The 25,012-nt window shown below is 42.0% G+C and overlaps 2 protein-coding genes across 7 annotated transcripts in view; one reads left to right on the forward strand and one right to left on the reverse strand.

Annotated features, from left to right (window-relative positions):
• The first annotated feature begins 243 nt into the window (after positions 1-243).
• Positions 244-7,558, forward strand: LOC139536144 (parapinopsin-like). Its single transcript, XM_071336374.1, has 5 exons — positions 244-707; positions 1,199-1,367; positions 1,484-1,643; positions 1,962-2,204; positions 7,190-7,558. The coding sequence occupies exons 1-5, from the start codon at positions 368-370 to the stop codon at positions 7,307-7,309; spliced, it is 1,032 nt and encodes a 343-aa protein (XP_071192475.1). The 5' UTR covers positions 244-367; the 3' UTR covers positions 7,310-7,558.
• Positions 7,559-7,703: 145 nt separating this feature from the next.
• Positions 7,704-25,012, reverse strand: part of LOC139536141 (voltage-dependent L-type calcium channel subunit alpha-1D-like) — a 128,356-nt gene continuing 111,047 nt past the window's right edge. For all 6 annotated transcript variants that reach the window (XM_071336364.1, XM_071336366.1, XM_071336368.1 and 3 more), the window contains 5 exons: positions 24,391-24,557; positions 23,985-24,091; positions 23,499-23,653; positions 16,490-16,655; positions 7,704-11,366 (listed from right to left, as the gene is read on the reverse strand). In XM_071336364.1, the coding sequence (XP_071192465.1) occupies positions 11,061-11,366; positions 16,490-16,655; positions 23,499-23,653; positions 23,985-24,091; positions 24,391-24,557 (901 nt within the window). In that variant the 3' untranslated portion in view covers positions 7,704-11,060. The remainder of the gene's footprint in view (positions 11,367-16,489; positions 16,656-23,498; positions 23,654-23,984; positions 24,092-24,390; positions 24,558-25,012) is intronic.

Consider the following 25,012-nt stretch of genomic DNA (forward strand, 5'->3'; position numbering starts at 1 on the left):
GACACTGATTTTCGCCAGGGATGTCAGGGAATGAAAAGGGATCCTGGGAAGTTTAAAATTCCTATCACCTTGACTGGAGTAGTTTAACACATATTCCTGTGAGGGCACTTGCAATTGGTGAGAGACAACTTGTTCTGGCGCCTCTACAATCAGGTGTAAATTGTGATCAAGGATCACCACCCGAGGGAATTAGTCTTTGTTAAGTCTGGATTTGTGGGACTTTACATCACACGACTTAGAACACCTAATCTCAGATATTCCACTCTGTGTCTCAGTCTGTGCACCCTTTCGCTGCCGTCAGAGTGGTGTGGGGGTTCTTACCACCTCCAAGAGTGAGAGCCTGTGTGGTTGTTGTCGTTCTATATCTATGATGCAGCTGCCAGCCTCTCTCCCCAACGCTTCGTCCTACCTGGGACCGTCCCCCGAGGGCGAGGCGCTCCTACCCCGAGCCGGCTTCATCACCCTCTCCATCGTCATGGCTATGTTCACCGTACCGGCCATCGTGTTGAACTCCACGGTGATCGTGGTGTCGCTGATGAACAAGCAGCTGAGGCAACCTCTGAACTACGCCCTGGTCAACATGGCCGTAGCTGACCTGGGGACAGCGCTGACTGGTGGGGTTCTGTCTGTGGTCAACAACGCTCTGGGGTACTTCTCCCTGGGACGGACCGGCTGTGTCATAGAGGGATTCTCTGTGGCTCTGTTTGGTGAGTGGCTCCCAGAACCGTCTTTTGGATATACTTTGTAAGTTTTTCATACACATAGACATTGATGACATTCATTCCTTCTCTACAAATATGGCCTTACTGTAAAGTGTACATTTGAAAATACATGTACTGTATTAAAAGTCTATATTTGCTTCAAAAAGTACGATTGTATTGTTTACTTTTTTTAAACATATTTTATCATATGGAACCATGTTGATTTTGTTTCAATTGAATTATTTTCTTATGGCCATCTAGCTGAATCATTATTTTGAATCAAACACGTAATTAAACAAATTCTGAATCAATTAAAATGAGTTCTCGTAATGATTCTGTCATACTAATCAGTCGTTGCAATCTTCAGGCAACACTATCTGTAATTACTGTACCTTTAATTACAACAACAATATAATTAGCAAAATACCTTTACGATGAGGCCCTGTGGAGCACTGTATGACTGCTGTACTGTACTGTCTGGCTGGGGTGTACTGCAGGTATCACGTCACTGTGCACGGTAGCTCTGATTGCCATAGAGAGGATGTTTGTGGTGAGCAAGCCGCTAGGACCAATCTCTTTCCAGACAAAGCATGCGGTTGGGGGTGTGGCCTTGTCATGGGTTTGGTCTCTCATCTGGAACACCCCGCCCCTATTCGGCTGGGGAAGGTACTGTAATGACATCAGATTAATCCGCCACACTGCTATGTACTGATGACGTATCATGTAATGAGACCACGCAGATTATAATAGTAAACCATGACTAAACTTCACTTCCCTTACAGGTACGAGCTGGAGGGTGTGGGGACGTCGTGTGCCCCGGACTGGCACAACCGGGACCCCAATAATGTGTCATATATCCTGTGCTACTTCCTGCTGTGTTTCGCCGTGCCCTTCCTCATCATCGTGGCCTCTTACTCTAAACTCATTTACACCTTAAGACAGGTAGGTCCACTCAATGTGTAGTTTACATGCACGGCCCTAAAGGTGTGTCTGCTCAGACAGTGTCTGTGCCAGTTTGGTAGTGTGCGTAATAATTAGGGCCAATCAGGAGTTTTTCCTGATCTCAAGACCTGAACCGGAAAAAGTCAGCCTGTAGGTTGGAGTTGTTCTTGGTCAGGTTATATGGTGAGGAAAAACTCCTAGCCCAAGACATACTCTCTGTATGACCACATATTGTCTGTGCCATGCATTCAGCAAGCCTTACATACTGTATTATCTATATAACACAACCTGGCTGTGTTGTTGTTGTTGTTGCTGCAGGTCTCTGCAATGGGCTGTATAGAAGGGGGTGCAGCAGCCAAGGCGGAGGCTAAGGTGGCCCGCATGGTGGTTCTGATGGTGGTTACTTTCCTGATCAGCTGGCTGCCCTATGCTACCCTGGCCCTCGTGGTGGTCTCCCACCCTGATGCCCACATCAGCCCTTTGCTGGGCACCGTGCCAGTCTACCTGGCCAAGAGCAGCACCGTGTACAACCCTCTCATCTACCTCTATATGAACAAACAGGTATACTTATAAATCTACCTCTACATGAACAAACAGGTACACATACTGTATAAATCTACTTTTACATGAACAAACAGGTACACATACTGTATAAATCTACCTCTACATGAACAAACAGGTACACATACTGTATAAATCTACCTCTACATGAACAAACAGGTACACATACTGTATAAATCTACCTCTACATGAACAAACAGGTACACATATTGTATAAATCTACCTCTACATGAACAAACAGGTACACATACTGTATAAATCTACCTCTACATGAACAAACAGGTACACATATTGTATAAATCTACCTCTACATGAACAAACAGGAATACTTATAAATCTACCTCTACATGAACAAACAGGAATACTTATAAATCTACCTCTACATGAACAAACAGGAATACTTATAAATCTACCTCTACATGAACAAACAGGAATACTTATAAATCTACCTCTACATGAACAAACAGGAATACTTATAAATCTACCTCTACATGAACAAACAGGAATACTTATAAATCTACCTCTACATGAACAAACAGGAATACTTATAAATCTACCTCTACATGAACAAACAGGAATACTTATAAATCTACCTCTACATGAACAAACAGGAATACTTATAAATCTACCTCTACATGAACAAACAGGAATACTTATAAATCTACCTCTACATGAACAAACAGGTACACATATTATATAAATCTACCTCTACATGAACAAACAGGAATACTTATAAATCTACCTCTACATGAACAAACAGGAATACTTATAAATCTACCTCTACATTAAGAAACATGTACACATAGAGTATAAGTCAAAAGTTTGGACACCTACTCATTCAAGGGTTTTTCTTTATTTTGACTATTTTATACATTGTAGAATAATAGTGAAGACATAAACTATGAAATCCCAAAATAAAATAAAATAAAATTTGATTTGTCACATGCGCCGAATACAACAAGTGTAGACCTCACAGTGAAATGCTTACTTACAAGCCCTTAACCAGAAATGCAGTTTTAAGAAAAATACGTGTTAAAAAAACTCTTAAGGATCTTTAAAAAAATAGGATATGCATATTCTTGATACCATTTGAAAGGAAACACTTTGAAGTTTGTGGAAATGAATGTAGGAGAATATAACACATTAGATCTGAAAAAAATAATACAAAGAAAAAAATATGCGCATCATCTTTGAAATGCAAGAGAAAGGCCATAATGTATTATTCCAGCCCAAGCGCAATTTGGATTTTGGCCACTAGATGGCAGCAGTGTATGTGCAAGGTTTTAGACTGACCCAATGAACCATTGCATATCTGCTCAAAATGTTGTATCAAGACTGCCCAAAGGTGCCTAATTGGTTTATTAATACATTTTCAAGTTCATAATTGTGCACTCTCCTCAAACAATAGCATGGCATTATTTCACTGTAATAGTTCATGTAAGTTGGACAGTGCAGTTACATAAAAAATATTTGAAGCTTTCTGCCCATATCAGATATGTCTATGTCCTGAGAATTTGTTTAGTCACTTACAACCTCATGCTAATCACATTAGCCTACGTTAGCTCAACCGTCCCGCGGGGGGGGACACCAATCCCGTAGAGGATTTATTAAGTAAAAAAGAGACAAGTAAAAAATAAGACATGAAAGTAACAAATAATTAAGAGCAGCAGTAAAATAACAATAGCGAGGCTATATACAGTGGTTACCGGTACAGAGTCAATGTGCGGGGGCACCGGTTAGTCGAGGTAATATGTACTGTACCTGTAGGTAGAGTTAAAGTGACTATGCATAGATAATAAACAGAGAATAGCAGCAGCCTAAAAGAGGTGGGGGGAAATGCAAAGAGCCTAGACATTTGATTAGCTATTCAGGAGTCTTATGGCTTGGGGTTAGAAGCTGTTGAGAAGCCTCTTGGACCTAGACTTGGCGCTCCGGTACCGCTTGCTGTGCGGTAGCAGAGAGAACAGTCTATGACTAGGGTGGCTGGAGTCTTTGATCATTTTTAGAGCCTTCCTCTGACAGCCTGGTATAGAGGTCCTGGATCGCAGGAAGCTTAGCCCCAGTGATGTACTGGGCCTTACGGTCATGGGCCAAGCAGTTGCCATACCAGTCAGTGATGCAACCAGTCAGGATGCTCTCGATGGTGCAGCTGTATAACTTTTTGAGGATCTGAGGACTCATGCCAAATCTTTTCACTCTCCTGAGGGGGAATAGGTTTTGTCGTGCCCTCTTCACGACTGTCTTGGTGTGCTTGGACCATGTTAGTTTTTTGGTGCTGTGGACACCAAGGAACTTGAAGCTCTCAACCTGCTCCCCGTCGATGAGAATGGGGGTTTGCTCGGTCCTCCTTTTCCTGTAGTCCACAATCATCTCCTTTGTCTTGATCAAGTTGAAGGAGAGGTTGTTGTCCTGGCACCACACGGCCAGGTCTATGACCTCCTTCCTATAGGCTGTCTCATCGTTGTTCGTGATCTGGCCAACCACTGTTGTGTCATCAGCAAACTTAATGATGGTGTTGGAGTCGTGCCTGGCCATGCAGTCATGAGTGAACAGGGAGTACAGGAGGGGACTGAGCACACACCCCTGAGGGGCCCCCGTGATCAGTGTGGCAGTTGTGTTGTTACATACCCTTACCATCTGGGGGCAGCCTGTCAGGAAGTCCAGGATCCAGTTGCAGAGGGAGGTTTTTAGTCCCAGGGTCCTTAGCTTAGTGATGAGCTTTGAACGCTGGACTGTTGTCAATGAATAGCATTCTCACATAGGTGTTCCTTTTCTCAAGGTGGGAAAGGGCAGTGTGGAGTGCAATAGAGATTTAATCATATGTGGATCTGTTGGGGCGTTATGCAAATTGAGTGGGTCTAGAGTTTCTGGGATAATGGTGCTGATGTGAGCCATGATCAGCCTTTCAAAGCACTTCATGGCTACAGATGTGAGTGCTACAGGTCGGTAGTCATTTAGGCAAGTTACCTTAGTGTTCTTGGGCACAGGGACTATGGTGGTCTGCTTGAAACATGTTGGTATTACAGACGGAGAGGGAGAGGGAGAGGTTGAAAATGTCAGTGAAGACACTTGCCAGTTGGTCAGCGCATGCATGTACAGTCACTGTGGGGACAACATCATAGATGCACTTATTGATAAAGCCAGCCAGTGACTGATGTGGTGTACTCTTCAATGCCATCGGAAGAATCCCGAAACCCATATGGAATCATGTAGTAACCCAAAAGATTTTACAAATCAAAAGATATTTGGGATTTTATATTCTTCAAAGTAGTCACCCTTTGCCTTGATGACAGCTTTGCACACTCTTGGCATTCTCTCAACCAGCTTCACCTGGAATGCATTCCCAACAGTCTTGAAGGAGTTCCCACATATGCTGAGCCCTTGTTGGCTCCTTTTCCTTCATGCTGCGGTTCAACTCATCCCAAACCATCTCAATTGGGTTGAGGTCAGGTGATTGTGGCCAAGTCATCTGATGCATAACTCCATCACTCTCCTTCTTGGTCAAATAGCCCTTACACAGCCTGGAGGTGTGTTGGGTCATTGTCCTGTTGAAAAACAAATGATTGTCCCACTAAGCGCAAACAAGATGGGCTGGAATATCACTGCAGAATGCTGTGGTATCCATGCTGGTTAAGTGTGCCTTGAATTCTAAATAAATCACAGTGTCACCAGCAAAGCACCCCCACACCATCACACCCCCTCCTCCATGCTTCATGGTGGGAACCACACATGCGGAGATCATCTGAGATCATCTACTCTGCGTCTCACAAAGACACGGCGGTTGGAACCAAAAATCTCAAATTTGAACTCATCAGACCAAAGACAGATTTCCACCGGTCTAATGTCCATTGCTCAAGTTTCTTGGCCCAAGCAAGTCTCTTCTATTTATTGTTGTCCTATAGTAGTGGTTACTTTGCAGCAATTCGACCATGAATGCCTAATTCATGCAGTCTTCTCTGAACAGTTGATGTTGAGATGTGTCTGTGAAGCATTTATTTGTCCTGCAATTTTTAACAAGGCACACCTGTTAATTGAAATGCATTCCAGGTGACTACCTCATAAAGGTGGTTGACAGAATGCCAAGAGTGTGCAAAGCAGTCATCAAGGCAAAGGGTGGCTACTTTAAAGAATCTCAAATCTAAAATATATTTTGATTTGTTTAACTCTGGTTACTACATGATTCCATATGTATTACTTCATAGTTTTGATGTCTTCACTATTATTCTAAAATGTATAAAATAGTACAAATAAAGAAAAACACTTGAATGAGTAGGTGTGTCCAAACTTTTGACTGCTACTGTACATACAGTACATCTTCTATTCATCTACACATGTGTATAGATGGGTTGGTTATTTAGCAACAAAACCAACACACATTTTTCCATATTAGCATAGACGTGACATCAGTCAAAACACCTCAAAACAAGACATGGTATCAAGAACAAGCTCAAACCAACTGAAACGTGCCACTTACGATTCACACCATGTCAGTTTCTTTGTTGCTAGCTATCTGGCCATTCAGAACCATAACAAGACATGCCCTTATGCCCCTTTGAAATGTGCGCATCGTTTTCGTGACGTCAGCAAACCAGTCAATTAAACACTTTGTTTTGTATTGAAAACAAGATCAGATATAGTAAGCAAAAAATGTCAAGGATGAAAATAAGCCTATAAATGTGATAGGAGATTAAGTTAGACACTAATCTGTAGAATGATCACTGCAATGCGCCTTGCCACAAACCAGACACTCGTTAGCAGTCCAAAGACTCCATCTAGTGGAGAAAAATTTGAAAGTAATTTCAGTCACCATTAGCTCAGGTCCTGTGGTAGAACATTGTTTCACTGCGACTTAATCTCATACAGTTTTGCGATTGAACAGCCGCTGTTTACCATGAACAGTTATTTTAAACATTGAAGCCATTTGATATACAACAAAATGCCTGACACAGTAACAGTGTGTGATGATGGTGTTGTGTCTTGTCCAGTTCCGGAGATATGCAGTGCCCTTCCTGCTGTGTGGGAGGGACCCATGGCCATCTGAGGAGGAGGGGTCAGAGATGCAGACCACTGTGGCAACCATCAACAACAGAGTCTCCCCCAGTTGATCCATACAGGCATTTAGATAAATCCACTGATGGCACCAGCAGCACCAATAAAGTGTCACTCATATTCTATGCCTTTTTTAATACATTCATTAAATATACCTCTTAGTTTGTAAGAATATGACTTATTAATACCTTAATAAGGAGATTTATATGACTTTCTTACCTTGTCATAACCAAAAAAACTTTACAGAGTATGGTTTTAATACCACATCCAGAATGGGATGAGAGACAGGAAGTTTAAAACTGGTATGTTACGTACAGTATGTTACAGAATGTATATTAACTGTGGAATCTATCGTTACTTTATGGTAAATATAAAATACTATGAAAATGCTGTTCAATACATAATGCATGGCTTATCTATAAACAAAGCACAAATAATGAACATACAGTGTAGAATTTCAGTGTAAGTTTATTCAGTAATAATCATTAGAAAATAAAATATCATTATTGATTAAAATGAATTCAAGGCAAAAAAAAAATGGGGGAAAAATGAATTGATACAAAACATAGAGGGTCATAATAAAGCATTTGCTACTAAGAGAAATCATGTTTACTGAATAAAAACATTACAGAGAAAATATAAGGACTTTCAAGTAGAGAACATTACCATGGGTCTTTCCATATGTTTGTACATATTTTACATTATCTTCGATTTTAATACATATTTAATAACAGTAATAGTAGTAATAGTAATCATAATAACTATAATAATAGAATGAAAACGAATCAAAATGTTTAAATCAACAAGGGTTTCTCTGTAAACTGGTATATTACCATTGGATTTATCTTTTTTTAACCCGCCAACAGAGGAACAGTGCACCTTGAAAATGTATATTTTTTTCTTTATTTTTTTTCAGATTCTTTCTGTCCCAGCATTGAAAGGTGAGGTGTAAATGACAAATATAGATTTCACTAAACCATACACACAGTCACAAAAAAGTACAAAATTGTCTCACCTTAATTCACAAAAATGTGTATAGAAAAAGGAGAAACAATAGCACTATACAGTTACTTGTGCAAAGACAAACAGCTATGTGCTAATATTGAAATACCATTGGTATAGAATGAACCAAATCATTTTCTCTTTTCTTTTTTCAGGAATCCCTGACATGAGGTAAAAGTATGTTTGTTTTATCTTTAGTTTAACACAACCTTTTTAAAAGTGTTTACAAAATAATGCATATTTTCAGTTTATCAGTAATTGCTACGAATAGTATAACGTGCCTGGAATGCGCATTGGTCCTTTCACAAGATAATTCTCAACAAAAAGACCAGAACACATTTTTTTTTACTCAAACAATTCAAAGAGCCCTTTCAATGTGCACACAAAGTGGATAACCTACATTTTCACGACAGTATTCAGGTTGACTGAGAACGCAATGCGAACTCATGACCTACAAATCAAACACTCATGAATTACAGATCCCACACGTCTCATCACCTACCCATCATCTGTGCTTATTCAAACTATCCAGGGCAGCGCCTGAAAAAAAAGTGAACTTAGTACTTTATTTTTTGTCTGCTAGTGTAAAGTAATTTTGTGGTGCATCAATTTTCAACTTGCGTTGATATCAACAAAAGTTGAGTTTTCTTGTAAAATGAGCCGTAGTACAAACACTCCCTTCTCATTGGACGGATAAGATGGCTGTGGGAAACAGACTGGTTGGTTGAGAGGAAGGCTGATATGTTTTCCCCAGACGATGCTGGACCACCACGAGGTATAGTGTATGCAGAGAGAAGCCAGAGAGGCTGAGAGAGTGAGGGGGTTAGTATTGCTTAGCCTCTCTCCAGCTAAAACACTTCGGGACAAATATGACACGACAACACAACAGAAGAGGACAACAATGGTGGAGACCGTGGACCTACCTAGACCATGATGATACCTAGCCTGGTCCCAGATCTGTTTGTGCTTTTGCCTACTCCATCGTCATGTTTTGCTTGACAATTCCGTAAGGAGTTGGCGAGAGAGCAGAACCAGACTGGCACCCAGGCTAGATGCAGCCTCATCATGTGAGCTCATCTGCCCTGTCAACATCCCTGATGAATACGTGCCTCACCAATCAACCACCATGCATCCCGTCTGTCCTGGCTCACACCGGCCCAGTCTGTCACAAGTCTCGCACACAACAACATAAAGGCCAAGTGATTAGGAAGATTCAGTTTGAAAGGATCAGTGGAATTAACTTACATTAATCGTGATCAACAAGTCGTATATTGAGGAAAAATCCCAATAAAAGCATTGAGAACGACAGGGAGATTTCTGTTCATCTCACGTCTATCATATTGTTTTCTTTCAGCAGCAGAAGGCATTTCAGTTGGGACAGATGAAACTAATAAAGTTGTAGAATTCATTTGAAAATGGGAGAATGAAGCAGCATTGTCAATGCACTAGGCATTTGACCTTTCTGTGCTGTGCACCTCCTCTGCACAACATATGCAAACACGGAAGTTACGTATCACATCTTTATAAAGGTAGAATAGCCTCCTTGAGCCTTAGCTAACATCAAGTCCTACAAAGATGCTCTTAATAAGGGGTACTTTACTTTGTGGTACTGGTGTTGGTGTGGTTTGAGTAACACATATACAGTGTTCTTATGCTCATAAAACAAGTAAAAAAACAAAGACATTTGCATATCTTGTGCAGCTGTGTTGTTACACGAAAAACAAAACAATTAAAAAAAGCTGTTCACAGACATGTCAAGGATGCATATGAGCAACAACAAAGAAAAGGCAAATAAATGTCAGAATATTGTACCTAATAAAATAATAACACCAGCGATCTTCTTTCCTGGTAGCATAATAGGATTCATTAGGGTGTGTATTGCTGATCTTCTTTTGAAATGGTACACAATTACAAAATATAGAACATCTCTTTACAAAGTTTTTCTTTTTGTTTATATAATACAATTCATTTACACTATATCTACTATGAAATATTCATCGTCAGGCTATTGTCAAATTAAAAACAACCTGCCTGCTAGTGCATTTATTCCATGCTGTAGTCGTCTCAGAAGTGTATATCTCCAGTTGGAAGATGCTATAAATGTGACTGATATCTCCTGCATACGTAAACTGGTTATTCTCTAAGAATCTGTTCGTTGTGAACCATCTACAGCCATCTTTTAATTATTTATGTCAATGATTCCGGGATCAAAGTTATACTAAAACATCTAAGGGGGGTTAGGTGGGGAGAGATATGCCTTTCTATGCTTGCATTGAAAACTTGCATGATATGCCAAAATCTTAATAAAGTGACAGAGGGAATGACATCTTACATCTGATTGTCATCACCCTTAACGACCTGCCCACGGTACCTCACGCCTCTGCCAATAGGTCCATCTCCTCCACTGACACGCCATGTCCTCGTCTGCAATTGGCTCGTTGATGAACCTGTGAGTGTCACCTCCAGACGGTGACCTATGACAGATGGTCATGGCCTCCTATGCGCCAGTAGTGTCGGTCTGGGAGGGTGGGACTAACATGGTTCCCTGGCACCAGGATTGGCTCCTGGTCCTGTGATTGACAGAAGTGATGTGAATTCCCTGGCTGGCAGAGGGCGAGTGAGAGAATAAGTGTGTCTCTCTCTCCTCATAGGTGCCTTTCTCTTCCATGTAAAAGGCACTTCTTTTGGTCGTAAGCCAATAGATGCATTTCTCATTTAGTTTTCCACTGATGGTACTGTAGTCTATATGAAGTAGAGTACATACAGCTAGTAGTTAGTTTCTAGTAGTTTATTCTCCAGCCGATGCTATAAAGTGGTGATGCAGATCATCTCGTCTGCCAGGTCCTCCTCGTACGGTAATCTAAGCTCCACCTCCGGCTCCTCGTCACTGTAACTGGCCGTGGCGTCCTGGAGGTCGTAGTCCCGCTCGCTCATGACGGGGTACACGTTGACCCCATTAACCGCCGGCGCCACACCGCCGTTCAGCAAGTGGCTGGCCGCGCTCTCCATCTCGTCAATGGTCATCTCGCACGCGTCCGCTATCTCGTGCTTGGTGGCCGCCACGAACTTTGGATCCTTGGCGTATCTCCCGAGCCCCTCTGATATCAAAACCTGCGTGGCAACAGGAGAAAACCGACCACATTGTGTAAACGTGGGTCATTTAAATTACTGTTAGTCACCAAAGTTTGTATATCTGAGTCTGAGTGTTTAAACCATCAACACCTGTGGCAACTCCTGTAGCGTGCACACCACCCACCGCTCCCGAGTATTTTACTCGCTAATGTCCAATCTCTGGATAATAAAATTGATGAGCTCAAGGCAAGAGTTGCTTTTCAGAGAGACACCTGGGATTGTAACATACTCTGCTTCCATGAAACATGGCTCTCTCGAGATATACTGTCTGGCTCTGTAAAGCCATATCGCCGACAGAAACAAACATCTCTCCGGGAAGCAGAAGGGTGGAGGTATATGTTTTATGATTAACGACTTATGGTGCAACTGTGATAACATACAGTAACTCAAGTCCTTCTGTTCACCCGACCTAGAATATCTCACAATCAAATGTTCTCCCGAGAGAATTTTCATCAATAATAGCCACAGCAGTCTATATCCCCCCAAGCGGATATCACTGGACTGTATGCAAACTGGAAACCACATATCCCGAGGCTGCATTTATTGGAGCTGGGGATTTTAACAAAGCAAATTTGAGGAAAAGGATCCCGAAATTCTATCAACATATTGATTGTTGTACACGTGCTGCTAAAACTCTCAACCATTGTTATACTACCTTCCAGAATGCATATAAGGCCCTCCCCTGCCCTCCATTTGGCAAATCGGACCACGATTCCATCTTGCTCCTCCCCTGCTGTGGTGAGGACTATTCAACGCTGGTCTGACCAATCGGAATCTACGTTTAAAGATTGTTTTGATCGCGCGGACTGGGATATGTACAGAGTAGCTTCAGAAAATAATATCGACACATACGGTGAACACATACGGTGAATGAGTTTATCAGGAAGTGCATAAGAGATGTTGTACCCACTGTGACTATTAAAACCTACCCCAACCAGAAACCATGGATAGAAAGCGCGAACCACCGCATTTAACCATGGAAAGGTGACGAGGAATAGGGCCGAATACAAACGGTTCAGTCCGCAAAGCAATCAAGCCAGCTAAACGTCGGTATAGTGACAAAGTTGAGTCCCAGTTCAATGGCTTAGACACGAGACGTATGTGGCAGGGTCTACAGATAATCACAGATTATAAAAGGAAAACCAGACACTGTCGTTTTGCTTCCGTACAGGCTGAACACCTTCTTTGCTCGCTTTGAGGATAATACAGTTCCACCGACGCGGCCCGCTATCAAGGCCTGTGGGCTCCCCTTCTCCGTGGCCGACGTGAGTAAGATATTTAAGTGTGTTAACCCTCACAAGGCTGCCGGCCCAGATGCTATCCCTAGCCATGTCCTCAGAGCATACGCAGACCAGCTGGCTGGTGTGTTTACAGATATATTCAATCTCTCCCTATCCCAGTCTGTTATCCCCACATGCTTCACGATGGCCACCCTTGTCCCTGTACCTAAGAAAGCAAAGGTAACTGAACTAAATTACTATTGCCCCGTAGTACTCACCTCTGTCATCATGAAGTGCTTTGAGAGACTAGTCAAGGATCATATTACCTCCACCTTACCTGCCACCCTAGACCCACTTCAATTTGCTTACCGCCCCAATAGATCCATAGACGATGCAATCGCCACCACACTGCATACTGCCCTGTCCCATCTGGACAAGAGGCATACCTATGTAAGAATGCTGTTCATTGACTATAGCTCAGCATTCAACACCATAGTACCCTCCAAGCTCATCATCAAGCTCGAGGCCCTGGGTCTGAACCCCATCCCGTCCTGGACTTCCTGACGGGTCTCCCCCAGGTGGTGAAGGTAGAAAACAACACCTCCTCTTCAACACCTCCTCTCCTCTTCTAAAACTCAACACTGGGGCCCCACAAGGGTGCGTGCTCAGCCCCCTCCTGTACTCCCTGTTCACCCATGACTGCGTGGCCAAGCACGCCTTCAACTCAATCATTAAGTTTGCAGACGACAAACTTAATGATTGACAACAACGATGAGACAGCCTACAGGGAGGATGTGAGGGCTCTGGGAGTGTGGTGCCAGGAAAATAACCTCTCACTCAACGTCAACAAAACTAAGGAGATGATGGTGGACTTCAGGAAACAGCAGAGGGAACACCCCGCTATCCACATCGATGGGACTGCAGTGGAGAAGGTGGAAAGCTTCAAGTTCCTCGGCGTACACATCACTGACAAACTGAAATGGTCCACCCACACAGAAAGTGTGGTGAAGAAGGCACAACAGCGCCTATTCAACCTCAGGAGGCTAAAGAAATGTGTCTTATCACCTAAAACCCTCACATACTTTTACAGATGCACAATTGAGAGCATCCTGTCAGACTGTATCACCATCTAGTACGGCAACTGCACCACCCACAACCACAAAGCTCTCCAGAGGGTGGTGCGGTTTGCCCAACGCATTACTGGGGGCAAACTTCCTGCCCTCCTGGACGCCTACAGCATCCGATGCCAAAAAGGAAGGCCAAAAAGATCATCAAGGTTATCAACCACCTGAACCACTGCCTGTTCACCCTGCTATCATCCAAAAGGCGAGGTCAGTACAGGTGCATCAAAGCTGGGACCGAGAGACTAAACAGCCATCTCTAGCACATCAGATTCGGCTGCCAATAGACATTGATTAGGAATCAATGGCCACTTTTAGAAATGGATTACTAGCCACTTTAATAATGTTTCTGTATCTAGCATTACTCATCTCATATGTGTAAACTGTACTTTAATTGTGTGTAAATATTGCATCACCCATCTCATATGTACAGTCGTGGCCCAATTTGTTTTAGAATGACACAAATATTAATTTCCACAAAGTCTGCTGCTTCAGTGTCTTTAGATATTTTTGTCAGATGTTACTATGGAATACTGAAGTATAATTACAAACATTTCATAAGTGTCAAAGGCTTTTATTGACAATTACATGAAGTTGATGGAAAGAGTCAATATTTGCAGTATTGACACTTCTTTTTCAAGACCTCTGCAATCTGCCCTGGCATGCTGTCAATTAACTTCTGGGCCACATCCTGACTGATGGCAGCCCATTCTTGCATAATCAATGCTTGGAGTTTGTCAGAATTTGTGGGGTTTTGTTTGTCCACACGCCTCTTGAGGATTGACCACAAGTTCTCAATGGGATTAAGGTCTGGGGAGTTTCCTGGCCATGGACCCAAAATATTGATGTTTTGTTCCCCAAGCTGGAAAAGGCATTGTTCGTCATCAAACTGTTCCTGGATGGTTGGGAGAAGTTGCTCTCGGAGGATGTGTTGGTACCATTCTTTATTCATGGCTGTGTTCTTAGGCAGAATTGTGGGTGAGCCCACTCCCTTGGCTGAGAAGTAACCCCACACATGAATGGTCTGAGGATGCTTTACTGTTGGCATGACACAGGACTGATGGTAGTGCTCACCTTGTCTTCTCCGGACATGCTTTTTTCCGGATGCCCCAAACAATCGGAAAGGGGATTCATCAGAGAAAATGACTTTACCCCAGTCCTCAGCAGTCCAATCCCTGTACCTTTTGCAGAATATCAGTCTGTCCCTGATGTTTTTCCTGGAGAGAAGTGGCTTCTTTGCTGCCCTTCTTGACACCAGGCCATCCTCCAAAAGTCTTCGCCTCACTGTGCGTGCAGATCCACTCACACCTGCCTGCTGCCATTCCTGAGCAAGCTCTGCACTGGTGGTGCCCCGATCCCGCAGCTGAATCAACTTTAGGAGACGGTCCTGGCGCTTGCTGGACTTTCTTGGGCGCCCTGAAGCCTTCTTCACAACAATTGAACCGCTCTACTTGAAGTTCTTGATGATCCGATAAATGGTTGATTTAGGTGCAATCTTACTGGCAGCAATATCCTTGCCTGTGAAGCCCTTTTTGTGCAAAGCAATGATGACAGCACGTGTTTCCTTGCAGGTAACCATGTTTGACAGAGGAAGAACAATGATTCCAAGCACCACCCTTCTTTTGAAGCTTTCAGTCTGTTATTTGAACTCAATCAGCATGACAGAGTGATCTCCAGCCTTGTTCTCGTCAACACTCACACCTGTGTTAACGAGAGAATCACTGACATGATGTCAGCTGGTCCTTTTGTGGCAGGGCTGAAATGCAGTGGAAATGTTTTTTGGGGATTCAGTTCATTTGCATGGAAAAGAGGGACTTTGCAATTCATTCCAATTCATCTGATCACTCTTCATAACATTCTGGAGTAACTGCAAATTTCCATCATACAAACTGAGGCAGCAGACTTTGTGAAAATGTATATTTGTGTCATTCTCAAAACTTTTGGCCACGACTGTATATACTGTACTCTATACTATGCCACTGTATCTTAGTCCAATGCCGCTCTGACATATATGTATGTATATTCTTAATCCATTCCTTACTTATATTTATGTGTATTTTGGGTATATGTTGTGAAACTGTTAGATATTATTTGTTAGATATTACTGCACTGTCGGAGCTAGAAGCACAAGCATTTCGCTACACCCGCAATAACACCTGCTAAACACGTATATGTGACAAATAAAATGTGATTTTTCTTGAAGCTAGCTGGCTAGTTAGCTATAGCTACTCTGAAGCTAGCTTGTCGTACTAGAAAGAAAGTTGAAAAAAAGTAACTACAAAAAACGTTATCTTCTGAAGCAATTTGGTTATCCTGTCTTGATTGTAGAAGTTCTAATTTGCTATCTCACAAAATGAAGAGAGGTTTAGTCAGTGAATCAGGCCGTCTCAATGGTAACCAGATACTCTTTTGCCATACATGCCAGTAAAACACCTTAAGTACGCACTTAGATAAGGAAATATTTGAGGGGCTCGATGCAATGCCCTTAAACAATTCCCTTAGGTAAGGTAAAATGATTCCTTAAGCTAAACCCTTAGGGGAAACACTTAAGATGTTTTATGGAAGCGGGCCCTGCTCCCTACAATGTGTAGAATCTACACCCAGGCGTAGCTCATAAAAGGGATTATGCCCAGGTGGTATTATTTTTAGGTCCGGCGTAGAGCGTTGGACGTAGTTGGACGTAGTTACGACACACTTACGACCGACTGGTGCAACTGGCCCCTGGACACCAACCCACCCACCCTCCCCTTCCCTGCCTCACCGCCTCCACCAGGCTGGTAGCACTGCCTCTCTTCTGGTGGTAATGCTGTCGGTACTCTGGAGGCAGCTGGAGGTGGACGGGGGAGTAGGTCCTCTGGGAGTACTCTGGGTCGTCTGTGTACCACGAACTCTTCCTCACAGACACCTGGCTGCTGGAGGCGCTCTCCCTGAAGAGAAGAAGAGATTTAGACACTCTTGGAGGGCAATGGAAGAAAGGTGAAGGATGAGAATGATTGAATGAACACAGCAACTCGATGGTTATTATCAGAGTTCTACACAACTTTCTTCGGGACAAAATAATCAAAGTGAGCGTGGTTCCTGCAACCATTCCAAGACTAATTGTTTGTCGATTCTGTCGCGAAGGAATGGGATGCGTGGTATAGCGAGCAGAAGTAGTTTCGGTGTTTGGGTTTTTCACTGGTTATTTGGTCAAATCAAGAGCTTGGGACTATTAGGTTCTATCTGCATTTATGTCAAAATGTAGTTATTGACATAGCCTTGTTCTGTTCAATGTTCTCTACTTATATGGCTATTTGCATTGACCCCCTTTTTTACGCTGCTACTACTCACTGTTTATTATCCATGCATAGTCACTTCACCCCTACCTACATGTACAAATTACCTCAACTAACCTGTACCTCCGCACAATGACTCTGTATCGGTTGCCCCTGTATATAGCCTCGTTACTGTTATTTTATCATGTCACTTTTTTCCAACTAACTAATATTTTCCAACTCACTTTTTTTTGTTGGTTAGGGCTTGTCAGTAAGCATTTCACGGTAAGGTCTACTACACCTATTGTATTTGGTGCATGTGACAAATAAAATGTGATTTGATTTGATATGTAGAACTCGAAATACCCCAGTGCACGCTGTTTAAGCTCAAAAGAATGCAATATAAAAATTACTAACAACATTAAAACCAATGAGGGTTCGGAACTTTAACTTCTTATGGCTGAAGGGGCAGTATTGAGTAGCTTGGATGAAAGGTGCACAGAGGTGCCCAGAGTAAACGGCCTGCTCCTATGTCATAGTTGCTAATATATGCATATTATTATTAGTATTGGATAGAAAACACTCTGAAGTTTCTAAAACTGTTTGAATTATGTCTGTGAGTATAACAGAACTCATATGGCAGGCAAAAACCTGAGAAGTTCCACTTCCTGTTTGGATATTTTCTGGGGGTGCCAGATTTTCAACCAAGCTCTCATTGAAAATACAGAGAGATATGGATGGGTTTTCACTTCCTACGGCTTCCACTAGATGTCAACAGTCAACAGAACTTTGTCTGATGACTCTAATGTGAAGGGGGGCCGAAGGAGACAGGAATGAATAATCACTTCCATGAGGTGCCCACGCATTAAACTGGCGCGTTCATGTGAGAGGGAGCTCCGTTCCATCGGTCAATTGAAGTCGATGTAATTCTCCGGTTGGAACGTTATTCAAGATGTATGTTAACAACATTCTAAAGATTGATTCAGTACATCGTTTGACATGTTTCTACTGACTGTAACGGAACTTTTGGACATTTCGTCACGTTATAGTGGACGCGCTTTGAGACTTTGGTTAGGGCGTTTGGTAAACAATTCGAAAGTAGCTAATTGGACATAAATAACGGACATTATCGAACAAATCAAGCATTTATTGTGGACCTGGGATTCCTAGGACTGCATTCTAATGAAGTTCATCAAAGGTAAGGAAACATTTATCATGTATTTTCTGGTTTCTGTTGAGTCCAACATGGCGGCTAATTTGGCTATTGTTCTGAGCTCCGTCTCAGATTATTGCATGGTTTATTTTTCCGTAAAGTTTTTTTGAAATCTGACACAGCGGTTGCATTAAGGAGAGGTATATCTATAATTCCATGTGTATAACTTGTATTATCATCTACATTTATGATGACTATTTCTGTTGAAACGATGTGGCTATGCAAAATCACTTGATGTTTTTGGAACTAGTGAATCTAACACGCCAATGTAAACTCAGATTTTTTTATATAAATATGAACTTTATCAAACAAAACATGCATGTATTGTGTAACATGAAGTACTATGAATGTCATCTGATGAAGATAATCAAAGGTTAGTGATTCATTTTATCTCTATTTCTGGTTTTTGTGAAAGCTATCTTTCGCTGGAAAAATGGCTGTGCTTATTGTGGTTTTGTGGTGACCTAACATAATCGTTTGTAGTGCTTTCGCTGAAAAGCATATTTGAAATCGGACACTTTGGTGGGATTAACAACAAGATTACCTTTAAAATTATATAAAACACATGAATGTCTGAGGAATTTTAATTATGAGATTTCTGTTGTTTGTATTTGGCACCCTGCACTATCACTGGCTGTTGTCATATCGATCCCGGTAGCAGGATTGCAGCCATAAGAAGTTAAAGCCAGTTATCTCAGAATCATCTTTTTGCAGATAGAACCTTATAGTCCCAATATCTCAAAATAAAGTTTTTGCAGGTATTAGCATCTTTCGAATTTCGGAAAAGGGAAGGAATGTACAGCCCGTAACTTCCAAAGAGAGAGGGTTTCGCTCCTCGTTCCGGTTCCGCTCCTCGCTTTAGCACCTCTTCATCTTTTATCTTAACTTCTCTGGGATATGTGGGACGCTAACGTCCCACTTGGCCAAAAGCCAGTAAAAATGCAGCGCGCCAAATTCAAATAAATTACTCTAAAAATCAATCTTTCATGAAATCACACATGAAAGACACCAAATTAAAGCTACACATGTTGTGAATCCAGCCAACATGTCTGATTTCAAAAAGGATTTACGGCGAAAGCACACCAAACGATTATGTTAGGTCAGTACATAGCCACAGAAAAACACAGCCATTTTTCCAGCCAAAGATAGGAGTCACAAAAAGCAGAAATAGAGATAAAACTAATCACTAACCTTTGATGATCTTCATCAGATGACAATCATAGGACATCATGTTACACAATACATGTATGTTTTGTTCGATAATGTGCATATTTATATCCACAAATCTCAGTTTACATTGGCGCCATGTTCAGAAATGCCTCCAAAATATCCAGAGAATTTGCAGAGAGCCACATCAAATAACAGAATTACTCTTCATAAACTCTGATGAAAGATACATGTTTTACATAGAATTAAAGATACACTTGTTCTTAATGCAACCGCTGTGTAAGATTTCAAAAAAACTTTACGGAAAAAGCAAACCATGCAATAATCTGAGACGGCGCTCAGATATAAACAACATTTCTCCGCCATGTTGGAGTCAACAGAAATACGAAATTACATCATAAATATTCCCTTACCTTTGATGATCTTCATCAGAATGCACTCCCAGGAATCCTAGTTCCACAATAAATTGTTGTTTTGTTCGATAATGTCCATTACTTATGTCCAAGTAGCTACTTTTGCTAGCACGTTTAGTACACATGTCCAAACGCTCGCGCAGATCCAGGCGAACGTCGGACTAAAACTTCAAAAAGTTATATTACAGGTCGAATAAACTTGTCAAACTAAGTAGAGAATCAATCTTTAGGATGTTGTTATCATAAATATTCAATAATGTTCCAACCGGAGAATTCCTTTGAATCTACAGAAGAAATGGAACGCAAGTCGATATCATGTGGAATGCGCATGACCAGGAACTGGCACTCTGCCAGACCACTGACTCAAACACCTCCCATCCGGCCCCACATCACAGTAGAGGCTTCATTCAACGTTCTACAGACTGTTGACATCTAGTGGAAGGCGTAGGAAGTGCAAACAGATCCATATCTTACTGGGATTTGAATAGGCGATGAGTTGAAAATCGACCAGCCTCAGGAATTCTCACTTCCTGTTTGGATTTCTTCTCAGGTTTTTGCCTGCCATATGAGTTCTGTTATACTCACAGACATCATTCAAACAGTTTTATACACTTCAGAGTGTTTTATATCCAATAGTAATAATAATATGCATATATTAGCATCTGGGACAGAGTAGGAGGCAGTTCACTCTGGGCACACTATTCATCCAAAGTGAAAATGCTGCCCCCTATCCTAGAGAAGTTAAAGGGATAGTTCACATATTGGTTTCCTTTCCCGGTAAGCTGTCTATGGACAAGCATTTTTGGACATGATGCACGAAAGATACTAATATTGGCCCTATTACTTGAATGGGATTTGTGCCACAAATGCTAAAACGTCAGCATGTGGAAACAGTGCCAGGGAAACTAACCCAAAGAATTAATTGCTGTCATACCTTGTCCATAGACTGCTTACAGTGTTAGGAAACCAATGTGTCATTTGGTCATTTTATTTTGTTAACCTCTAACGAGTCACAACCCCGGATCCGGGATCCCCCCCATCAAAAAAGCTGACTAGCATAGCCTAGCCTAAAGCCACAGGGATATCATATAATAAAATGTTCATGAAATCACAAGTCCAAGACACCAAATGAAAGATACAGATCTTGTGAATCCAGCCATCATTTCCGATTTTTTTAATGTTTTACAGGGAAGACACAATATGTAAATCTATTAGCTAACCACGATAGCAAAAGACACAACTTTTTTTTTCTCCACCATTTTTTTCCTGCATGGGCAGCTATCACAATTTCGACTAAATAAAGATATATATAGCCACTAACCAAGAAACAACTTCATAAGATGACAGTCTGATAACATATTTATGGTATAGCATATGTTTTTTTTTGAAAAATGTGCATATTTCAGGTATAAATCACAGTTCTACATTGCAGCTGCAATCTGAAATAGCGTTGGAAGCAGCCGGAATAATTACAGAGACCGACGTCAATTACCAAAATACTCATCCTAAAACATTTCTGAAAAATACACAGCATACAGCAAATGAAAGCCCAACATCTTGTGAATCCAGCCATCATTTATGATTTTTAAAATGTTTTACAGGGAAGACACAATATGTAAATCTATTAGCTAACCACGTTAGCAAAAGACACCACTTTTTTTACATTTACATTTACATTTAAGTCATTTAGCAGACGCTCTTATCCAGAGCGACTTACAAATTGGTGCATTCACCTTATGACATCCAGTGGAACGGCCACTTTACAATAGTGCATCTAAATCTTTTAAGGGGGGGGGGAGTGAGAAGGATTACTTTATCCTATCCTAGGTATTCCTTAAAGAGGTGGGGTTTCAGGTGTCTCCGGAAGGTGGTGATTGACTCCGCTGTCCTGGCGTCGTGAGGGAGTTTGTTCCACCATTGGGGGGCCAGAGCAGCGAACAGTTTTGACTGGGCTGAGCGGGAACTGTACTTCCTCAGTGGTAGGGAGTACAGTTCCCGCTCAGCCCAGTCAAAACTGTTTTACTCCACCAGTTTTTTACTCCATCAGTAGCTATCACTAATTCGACTAAATAAAGATATATATAGCCACTAACCAAGAAACAACTTCATAAGATGACAGTCTGATAACATATTTATGGTATAGCATATGTTTTTTTAGAAAAATGTGCATTTTTCAGGTATAAATCACAGTTTACCATTGCAGCCACTATCACAAAACTCACCCAAAGCGACTAGAATAACTACAGAGAGCAACGTGTATTAGCTAATTACTCATCTTAAAACATTTCTGAAAAATACACAGCGTACAGCAAATGAAAGCCCAACATCTTGTGAATCCAGACAATATTTCAGATTTTCTAAGTGTTTTACAGCGAAAACACAATATATCGTTATATTAGCATACCACATGAGCTAACATCACCCCAGCATTGATTCAAGGCAAAAAGCGCGATAACGTTATCACCACCAAAATATATTAATTTTTTCACTAACCTTCTCAGAATTCTTCAGATGACAGTCCTGTAACATCATATTACACAATGCATATAGAGTTTGTTCGAAAATGTGCATATTTAGCACCACAAATCGTGGTTATGCTATGTAATCAGTCAAAACATGGCATGCATTCTGGCCGGCGCCATCTTGGAAGGGCACCTAAGTTTACGATTATTTATCGATTATATTGACAAAAAAAATACAGGTTGGACAGCTAATGAAAGATGCATTGGTTATTAATGCAACCGCTGATTTAGATTTTTAAAATTAACGTTACTAGACATACAGTGTGCGTTACAGCCAGACTAGTGCCGCAATAATGGCCGAAAAATGCGTTTACATTTTTCCACATAAATACGGAATAAAATCATAAATAGCTCTTACTTTTGGACGAGCTTCCATCAGAATCTTGGGCAAGGTGTATTTTGTCCAAAAGAATCGTTGCTTTGTTGTAAAACGTCCACTTCAACTTCGGAACTAGCAGCTAACAGTAGCTACGTGGCACACACATGTCCAAATCCTCAAACGCAATACTACGAAAATTCCGAAAATAGCAATATACTCGCATAAACTGATATAAATCGGTTTCAAATAACTTCGTTATGATGTTTCTAACACCTATACCGAATTAAATTACAGACGGACATATCTAAGGCCGATAACTGAGCGTTTCAAAATGCTATCCTGAGATCTTGCGTTGCGTAATGGCGGAAGTCGAAAAGAGAGCGCACCTCGTTCCTTGCCCTTTTATAAGCTCTGAGAAATACGTAGAAACACCATTCCACTTCTCATTGGTTACTGACATCCAGGGGAAGGCGGGTGCAGTTCATTTCGATCCATAGGGCACACACAGAGCTTTAAACTGATCCGAGATCAGAGCCTAGTTTTCAGACCTTCGCATGTCCTGTCATGATTTTCGCTGTAGAAAGTGTTCTGGTTCACCCACAGACATAATTCAAACGGTTTTAGAAACTAGAGATTGTTTTCTATCCAATAGTAATAATAATATGCATATTGTACGAGCAAGAATTGAGTACGAGGCAGTTTAATTTGGAGACGCAAAATGTCGAAGTTGAAACAGCACCCCCTTTAAGTACCAAAATAACAGATATATTAAAAATAAAAGTCCCACATTACAGTCACAAAATAAGGGTTTCACATTACTAAAACCAATCTGTAGCCTTCATCAGAAGAACAGACAGAACAATGAAGGAGTCTTTTATATACCTGCGTCCGGGGAGATCGACCCTGATGAGGGGCGTGTAGTAGGGCGACTGTTCCTTACTGGCCGGAGTGGCGGGGGGAGTGGCCCAGGAGCGGGTGGAGCGGGTGGGGGAGAGACGGTGGGCTCTGCTGGAGTCCAGCCCTGCTACAGCCATCACCTGTAGAGGAAGGGACGGACGGAAAGGAACAAACACACTGGTCTAGAACCCCTGGTGAAGCACTGTGTTGGTGAATCAATTCATGCAACATAGTGCACTAGTAATATGAATGTGTGTGAATGTATGTGTGAACTACATGGAGGTGCATTCGGTGCAGACGCAGAGCTGTCTACTGTATGTGTTACCTGGTGGTACATTCCATGCAGTTGTACAGCAGTGCACTGTGAGAAGTGTGCGTGTGTGTGTGTGTGTGTGTGTGTGTGTGTGTGTGTGTGTGTGTGTGTGTGTGTGTGTGTGTGTGTGTGTGTGTGTGTGTGTGTGTGTGTGTTACCTGGTGCTGCATTAGGTGCAATGGTAGTGCAGTGCGTTGGTGTGGTAGCTCGTCCTGACTGCCTTGCCTTCTCAGGCACTCAAAGTTGAAGGAGGGCCTCCGGTGACCTGGGTGTGTGGCGGATAGGTGGACAAGACAGGAGGATAAAACTAGTGAAACTAAACTACTCATGCAGGAAACAATGACGACATGCAAATAAAGGGCATCAACACACATTCACAAACAAACAAAATGTCATGAAGCTGTCTTTAAAATGATAGAGTACCAAGTCAGCGGCAAGGCAGTTTAATGAAAGAGTCAAAAACTGTGTGTGTGTGAATAGCTATTACCTTTTATCTAACCTCAGTAACAGTATATTTGATGACAAGTATCAGAAGCATTTCTGGGTAGAGAGGAGGGGCGTTACCTTGAGGCGTGGCAGGAAGCATCCGTCTCTTAGGCGACCTCCTTCCATCTTGGTAGAGGGGCTGCTCATCGTCGTCATAGTAACTGTCGGGGTGGTGGTAGCCTCTAGGAGTCTCATACTCTGTGTCACTGTTCTGGTACCTGTCCAGGTATTCTTTATAGGACCTCCTGGAAGCCAAGGATAGGGTGTTGGAGGTGAACTAGCTACTTTAAAAAATATAGCGGGCCACATTTAATAGGCTTCAGGTTCACATCTGGCTTGCGGGACGCTAGTTTGAGACCCCTGCTCCAGCAGAAGAGAACTAATTATGAGGTACACTACATGACCAAAAGTATGTAGACACCTGCTTGTCGAACATCTCATTCCAAAATCATGGGCATTAATATGGAGTTGGTCCACCCTTTGCTGCTATAACAGCCTCCACGCTTCTGGGAAGGCTTTCCACTAGATGTTGGATACGGGAACTTGCTTCCATTCAGCCACAAGAGCATTAGTGAGGTCGGGCACTAATGTTGGACGATTAGGCCTGGATCACAGTTGGCGTTCTAATTCATCCCAAAGGTGTTTGATGGGGTTGAGGTCAGGGCTCTGTGCAGGCCAGTCAGGTTCTTTCACACCAATC

This window comes from Salvelinus alpinus, chromosome 12, assembly GCF_045679555.1.
Source record: "Salvelinus alpinus chromosome 12, SLU_Salpinus.1, whole genome shotgun sequence".
In the NCBI taxonomy this organism is placed as follows: domain Eukaryota; kingdom Metazoa; phylum Chordata; class Actinopteri; order Salmoniformes; family Salmonidae; genus Salvelinus; species Salvelinus alpinus.

What these genes read in the sequence shown, in the direction of transcription:
- LOC139536144 (XM_071336374.1), top strand. Translation starts at nt 368, where the DNA reads ATGATGCAGCTGCCAGCCTCTCTCCCCAACGCTTCGTCCTACCTGGGA. An exon ending in CCCCTATTCGGCTGGGGAAG is followed by an intron (nt 1,368 to 1,483) that starts GTACTGTAATGA and finishes CTTCCCTTACAG; the next exon opens with GTACGAGCTGGAGGGTGTGG. An exon ending in ACCTCTATATGAACAAACAG is followed by an intron (nt 2,205 to 7,189) that starts GTATACTTATAA and finishes TGTCTTGTCCAG; the next exon opens with TTCCGGAGATATGCAGTGCC.